The following is a 7,682-nucleotide window of genomic DNA, read 5'->3' as shown; positions in this document are numbered from 1 at the left end:
AATCAAACTGCGTTTGAAACGTTTGTTCTTTTGCAATTTGAACTGCAAAGATAGCTTCTACCGATCTCTTACAAACTGCCGCAAACTGTGGAAACGACACCCTTACTTCTGCCAAGTAAATTATTTGTGAAGACCTGCGGTAACAGACATTAGAAACGTAAGGTTTTGTACATCTACATCTACAAATGTTTATCATTATTTGTAACGTAGCAAGAACATAAATGCTTTTTATTGGTAGGAGTTTTCTAGGTAATTATTTTATGAATAAGTAAATACATGCAGCTATAAAACACGCTCAATTTAGGTGGTTGCCCACTTGCCAAATGCTTATTAACCTTACAATGTGTTTTAAAAACCTCCGTTAACACTGATTTGACCAGCTGAATTTCATTTAGCTTTTTTTTTATCCATTTCCAAGATTTGGGCAGTTGCAGCCAAGCTCAACCCAGCCCCCACACTGCTGCTTAGAGAGAACACTTAGCCTATTGACACAGACTCAGTAAAGTGCTTCAGGCTCCTCCAGTTCGCACACACTTTTACCAACACTTCCTTCAGCATCAGATTATCTAAAAACACCCAGAAGGCACAGGCCTCTACTACTTGTTAACAGGTTGTTTTTTTTAATACAGATTTAATCTGACAAATTCTGTGGTAGGAAGAAACCGACCAGCGGCATATGGACGTGATGTTAATATGGCATGAATAGTGTTGTTTATGAGTGTCGTTACATTTTTGTGTTGAGTTATTGAATATTTTTCTCAGGCATTACATTCACCCACAGTACCACCTTACCTAAGCAATAAGGCCTTACTGCTCTTCAACATGGAGCGAAGAATCCCTAAATTAATCCATTTTGTTTGTGAATAGCATTTTATTAAGATACACATCTCCTGCATCATAAACAGACTGGTACAGGACTGCGGTCTTTGATCCTCTGGAGAGAGGAAGCCGCCCTCTGTGTATTTCTTTACAAACAGCCTGACGGATCAAAATAAATCACAAGACCTTAAATCGAAAGATTTCATTTTTCTTATGCCGGATGTTATTTCAAAGCATTGCGTGACTTATGAACTCGCTTATCTACAGTTAAACTTCCATCTTATTACATTTCTGTGTTTGGCTTTGAACAAATGCTATCTTGACAGATGGGCGGAAACTGTGTTATTACATTTATACGACATGTTTAGGAATCTAAATGAAAATGTGAGATCCCTGAAACATACTTCAACATAAATCACAATACCTGTTAAAACAAAAAGCTGGAAATATTCTGTATTTGTGCTTATATTTTATTCTCAACAAAGTGGTCTATTGCACCAGTTTATATAGCACTCAGTCATTTATGAATAAACCTAATGAAAATTAAGAAAAGAATGAGACCCTCCCTGGGCTTCTTTGATCTGAAGAAAAAAATCTCCACCAATATTTGTTGTACAGTACCAAAGCAAATGAAGCATTGGCTACTCAGAAAATACTTGTTAGTCAGATAAATTCATTATTGGTTTTGTTGAAAGAAAGAAAATCACCAGACATCGTTTTAAAAAATGATATTCCGACATTTTATTAAAAACTGCAAAATAGATGTTTATTTTTTAACTATGACAATTTCCTGCATGCACATTTCCACAAATAAAAATGCATAAAAGCAAATGCACATTCTTCCATAATTGGTGAGGAGAGTGTCTTAATTTGTCTGGTTTCTTAAATAAAATGTGCAATAAAAAAAAAACGGTCAATTCAGGACAGACGGTCCCCCGCATGAGGCAGACAGTCTGAGGAGAGAGTCTATGATCAATCAATGATCCTGCAGCTGACAGAATCCGTAATGAGGCAGGTGGTGTCTCTTCATGCTGCATGCACCGCCGTACAGTGTGCTTGAAGCTGCTGCAGAGGTGGATGAGGCATCACTACAGCACAGGTTTGTTGATGTCTACTAAAGGACAATACAGAACAGCCCTGCGGAGAAAAGCCCTCTGTGAAGTGACGAACAAAGGAATCTGCAGTGGTTAGCTGAGCTGTCTGTCCATGTCTTTCAGTCTCCAGAACTATCACCCAAGCTCTCCTCACCTGCTGCTTTCCAGCTTTTATTGTCTTCTTTTTTTTTTAGTTTGAGTCTTTATGGGAGTCCTGCTTTCGCTTTTTGCGCCTGTGAGTCCTTCTCTCCCTTTCTTCTTCGCCATCACTGTCGCCCGAGCTGCCGTCGTCGTCTCTCCCTCTGTTTCTTTCTGTTTTCTTGTTTTTATGTCGAGTTTTGGTCTTTTTCCTCTGCTGCTTGTCTTTAGTAGCACTGCTGTCATCGCTGCTGCTGTCGCTGCTTGAGCACTCCTCTTTCTTACGCTTCTCCTCCTCCTCTTTCTTCTTTTTCTTTTTCTTCTTTCGAGAGGATTTTTTTGATCGTTTTGATAAGCTTGCTTCCATGTCAGACTTGGACTTTTTCATTTTGTGGCGCCCGACCTTTCTTGTGGACCTGCTTTTTTCACAAAAAAAAAGATAAATGAAAGAAAATAAATTTAGGACAGGTATAGCAGGTATGCCATACATCTTTACAGGGGCAATCCACCAATTTTACACATCAATATTAGTTTATATGTCACAACTCGGCTATTGAAAACTGTTGTATAATCTCTTCGGGAGGAGCTTTCTCAAGTATGAAAAGATGAACCCTTCACGATGTCATCAGGGTTATCTCACCTTTGGCTCGGAGACCGGAATGTTTTAACACACAGCTTGGTTTCAACAAAACGATTTTCATGTTAATGACCTGCGATGGTTCATGTCATCAAAATAATTTTGATTACAGCGTTGGTTGTGTGAGGACTAAAACAGTGTGTTGATAACATTACACTGCATCCATTAAATCTAAGTTTAATTAGATAAAACGACTGTCATAAGGTGATATGAGTCAATGAAAATAATTTATGTTGTATCTCACATGAGCCCTAACTTTATGGAAGTACAGTGCCATATCTCTTACTTATTTGATGCCGTGTTGCATTTTTGCTTACCTGTCGCTTTCAAACTCCTCGGGATAAAGCTCCTTGAAGCCACTATGTCCCCACCTGTGACGTCAACACATGATATGAAGATTTGTCAACCATGTTTAACTCCCTTATATTTACACTGTAGTGTGGAAAAATTAACAAAGTTTAAATTACAAATAAGAAAACCAATTCACTTTCTTCCTTTTCACCTTACAAAAATAAGCCATTCTGAGATTTTCACCAAACTAAAACATACTTATATGAAGGCTTCTTTATATGCTGTACCTGTCGGGATCACTGGCCTTAAATTCATACAGTTTGCGACTCCAGTACCGGGCCTCTCTGTCATCGTGTTCTGAGACTCGCTCTCTGCTTCGACTCAGGTCTCTAGGCTGATCCGACACTCGATCACAGTGCATTTGCCCCCTGGAAAACAACCACAATCAAATTGCAACATACAGTAAACATCTCTCTAAACTGAGAGTTACATCATGAAACACACTCCCAAAGTAGCTTTGGTGTCACTTGGGTTACGGTGGCTCAAATTAAATATGGACATTTACTGTTCTCACCTCGAATTCTTTGTATCTGGCAAATGTTTGTGGACCTCCCAGCCTCGCATTTTCCACATCTCCGTCTCCTCCTGGATCTGCAGTGGGTCAACAAGAGTAAGTAGACTGCAGACTGCCCAGCCACACATACTAACCTTCATACACTCACATTGGGAATGCTGTTTTTGGATACCCAACAGGCATACAGTATTAAAATGCTTGCAGAGGTTATATATGCCTATATTTTTTTCTTTTTTCCATCTTCACATTAATACCAAACGTTACCTAGTTCCAGCCTCTGAAATGTGACGATGTGCTGCATGTTTTTGTCATATACAAGCAATCTGAGGACCGTCACTTTGGGCTTAAGGAGCTTTTATAAAACAAACAATTGATCCATTGACTCGTGAATGAAAATAATAGTTTCAGCTCTAAAACAGATTTTAAGTGTTGATCAGATTTAAACTGCTTCAAAGTGATTGTGAACTGTTTTCATAGTAAAGGTTATACTTGGGGAGGTATTCCTGCATTCTCAGTCCAGTCCATTGACTGTCTATAAGAAGTCTATAGTCTACCGTTGCCAGTTAATTTAGATACTTCTAAATTAACTAATTTGATAGTCATATCAATCAATAAGCATCCGTATAACGCAACACAATTCAACGCTATACCGAACTACTGCCCCCAGATTGTTTATTAAAACGAATCAACAAGTCTCCGAAACTATTTCAACCCAAACAAACAGAGGACTTCTTTTCCAGGCTGTTGTATTACGCTACATTAGTTTTAGCTGGCTGTCTCTAATAAACTATGTATGTTTCCGACTTGTGGGACACACACGTGAACTCAAACGCACCTTATTGTGAGCATCTGTGTGTCGGATCACATTCCTCAGCAACGTCTTCCCCAACGGCTGCTTCGACATGACCACACCTGACACGAGACAAACGTAAGCCATCTTTGGTTAATTAACCTAAAGATAAGCGATTAGTGTGAACAGGTTGATCTTCCTAATATATGAATGCTGTCTCTACGCTACATGAACGTCACCTGTTAGCCTAGCTCGCTAGCTAACACGGCTGGTTGTTCAGATACAGTAATAACTAATGAATGTGTTCAAAATCTGCGTAAACTACGACTAACACACTTTCACCGTCATTTCACAAAGATGTACAAACTGTACCTTTCCAAAACGAGTCGCATTCAGGAAGAACAACACACTCTTGTTTACAGCATGGATTTATAAAGAAGTTTACAGCCTCTACCCGGTACTTCCGCCTTACTGACATACGTGACGTTGTCGCACACTCTACGTCACTGAACGTTGGAAATACTGAACTGTTATTGGTCCAATTGTCCGTCAATCATGTGAACCGGTCCAGCTAGTGGACGTTCAACAACATGCACATTTAGCAATACATGGACATTGTTTTTTGAAATATGAATCTTTAAAACGATAAACAACTCTTAATGACACGTTATTTTCACCATTGGATTTAAGAAAAAAAACTACATTTTGAATATTGAATAGGCTGCAAAAAAAATAGGCCATTAAATGGCTCAATGTAATATGAAAGGGCTATGAAAGTGCTGATGGTCCCACTGAGAGTCAACACTCCAGTATGCAGCTGCACAGCTATAGATATTTACGTAACGTCACCAAACAAAGCAAAACAATGAAGGAGTGACTGATAAAGAAAGTCAAATATCAAGCAAGCAAAAAAGATAGTTGACAGATATTTTCCTTTTCTTTCTGTTGGCAGATGAAGTGTTGTCAAGGAAGAACAAGAGAGGGAAGACCACGCTCATACCTGCCAGATGTGTAAGTATACACAACTGTGTCTTTGAATTCTACACTCATTATGCAGGGGGAGATAACATTTGAATGAAAATAAACAATAAGAACCAATTTACAATTAGTTTCAAGGCTGTCTATATTTATTTCTCAGTTTTATGCCATTTTAAATGAAATATCGTCGGATTTTCATATTTTCATGTCAGTCGGATAAAATAATGAATTTGCAATAAGGATGTCGCATTGAGCTCTGGGAAATTGTGTTTGGCACTTTCTCATTAGTTTCTTACATTTCATGGAATAAATCTATTAATTTAATAATTTATAGATGTGCCAATATTGAAAGTAATTCTCTGCTGAAGCCCAAGAGCTTAAAGTTTAATTCAAACCTCTCTTCACAATTTATAATCTTGGTTTAAGTTTGGTCACATGTTTTGGGGATATTTAGTTTTATTCTCTTTTAAATGCAATTTTATTGACACACATTAGATAAAGCTCACCACATTTCTCCAGGACATAATAGTCAGTGATGGAAGAAATTCTCAGATCTTTGTGCGAAACTTTTAACATCAAAAAATATCAAAAGGCTACCAAAGGCTGCCATGTGTTAAGTGACCTGGCTTGACTTATATCTGACCCAAATTAAAACATGCGACATCTAAAAGTAGCCCCACCCCATGAAACCCAGCTCCACTAATGTAAAGTCCTCAGACGAGCGTACAGGATGCTACTTACAGCAGGCTCTAGCTGCAAGACCAGCCATTAACTGGTGATCAACAGTTCTGGTAATATGCACATACACATAGAGAGATGGATCACTTTGTAACAACTAATATACAAACCAAGGCAGTTACAAGCCAATATTTAAAACAAACAATATGATGAAGAGTAAGGTGTTTAATTAAGTGGTTGCCTAATTAGAGGTAATAAGTAGTGTATTGGGTATGAAGCTGCTCCAGTCTGCCACTTACTGAGAAGATGACTTTGTGCTCCCAACATTACCCGTTGGGAATTTAAGTTTCATCTTTTCTTATATGTGTATATTAGACCTAATTTTAGATAACGGCCCATCAACTTTATGCCTAACTTATAGTGGATACAGAATGCCTTCATAGGCAGATTACACTTTATTAAAGCTGCTGCTCATCCGCACAAGTAAGCTACAGCATTTCACCAGACGGAGCTGCTTGAGCCACAATATCACGCTGACAGAAACAGGCGTGTTTTTGAACTGAAAAGCTAAAACCTTGTTGGATTTAGTTTGTTTCTTCTCAGCTGTGCGCATTCCCCCCCCCCCCCCCCCCCCCCCAAGACATTTGATGCTTACTTTGGATGGTTCAAATTCTGACACCACTGTAGACAACAAATCATAGACGACTGATCAACTTAAAAAACGTTCCCTTTTTTAGGGAGGAAGTATCTTTTTAAAGTTATTTTCTCTCAAAATAGATAATTGGTTCAAACTTCCCTTTTAGTCTTTGTTGATTCACACAAGTCAAACCAGATTTGAAGCAGAAAACAACGGTCAACATTTACTGTAACAACAAGCGTGACAATTCTTGTATATTAAAGCTGCAGAAGAGTCCATTAATCAGTGATTTAAAGTGATCAACTTCATACCAAGTACTGTACATAAGCACAGTTTTGAGGTACTTTGATGTTCATGAGATTTCTAATTTCTGTGACTTGACAGTTCTACAACATTTCAATGTTACAGCTATTCACAAGGGAAGAACACCAACAGCCGCTTTTTTTACTGCATAGTTCATACTTTTACTTTTAATTTCAAGAAGGATCGATTTGCTGAGAAGTTGTTTTATATTGTTATTGCTGCTGAATACTTCTTCCGCCACTGGCATTTATTACCTTTGAGTGTATTTTTAATCAAATATGTTGTGGTTGTTAGTGAGCAATTAAAGCAAGATATATTAAATATTTGTTGACAGATATCAATGGAATTTGGTGGAAGTATTTGTATTTGGATCTGAAACCAAGTGGATACAGGATTAATATAATATAGGGCATTCTTGATTTATTTTTTTCTATTAATTATTATACTTAACTAACTCAAACAAAAAGTCGTGTTCACATGAAGTTGCAACTTTTCCAAACATTTTCTGTTAAGATGTTAAGATGTTAAGATATTAAAATGTCGGAGGTTATGCAACCTTGTCAGAATATGACCTCTGAGTGCTTAATAAGATAATTGTAGAGCAGATTAGTTACTTTCACTATGGCAACTATTTAATCAAAATCAGAATCAGAAACTGTTTATTGCCAAACGTTACACAAGGAATTTGGTTCGGGGATTTGGTGCGTAATGCACAAATATGTTTGGACAAAGGCTGATTTATA

The 7,682-nt window shown here is 37.8% G+C and overlaps 1 protein-coding gene across 2 annotated transcripts; it reads right to left on the bottom strand.

Annotated features, from left to right (window-relative positions):
• Window positions 1-1,535: 1,535 nt before the first annotated feature.
• nkapd1 (NKAP domain containing 1) lies at window positions 1,536-4,851 on the bottom strand. Of its 2 annotated transcripts, none has more exons than XM_076100442.1 (6): window positions 4,716-4,851; window positions 4,389-4,465; window positions 3,554-3,630; window positions 3,267-3,407; window positions 3,006-3,059; window positions 1,536-2,470 (listed from the first exon to the last, which is right to left on the bottom strand). In XM_076100442.1, the coding sequence occupies exons 1-6, from the start codon at window positions 4,819-4,821 to the stop codon at window positions 2,104-2,106; spliced, it is 822 nt and encodes a 273-aa protein (XP_075956557.1). In that variant the 5' UTR covers window positions 4,822-4,851; the 3' UTR covers window positions 1,536-2,103. The 2 variants fall into 2 exon arrangements, with proteins under 2 accessions (XP_075956557.1, XP_075956558.1); XM_076100443.1 differs by having other exon boundaries at window positions 1,536-2,467.
• Between the last annotated feature and the right edge of the window lie 2,831 nt (window positions 4,852-7,682).

Source organism: Anarhichas minor, unplaced genomic scaffold, assembly GCF_050575085.1.
Source record: "Anarhichas minor isolate MPS153535 unplaced genomic scaffold, ASM5057508v1 ptg000026l, whole genome shotgun sequence".
Classification (NCBI taxonomy): Eukaryota; Metazoa; Chordata; class Actinopteri; order Perciformes; family Anarhichadidae; genus Anarhichas; species Anarhichas minor.
Note: the sequence above shows the minus strand (reverse complement) of the source record. Positions and strands in the feature narration are given on the sequence as shown.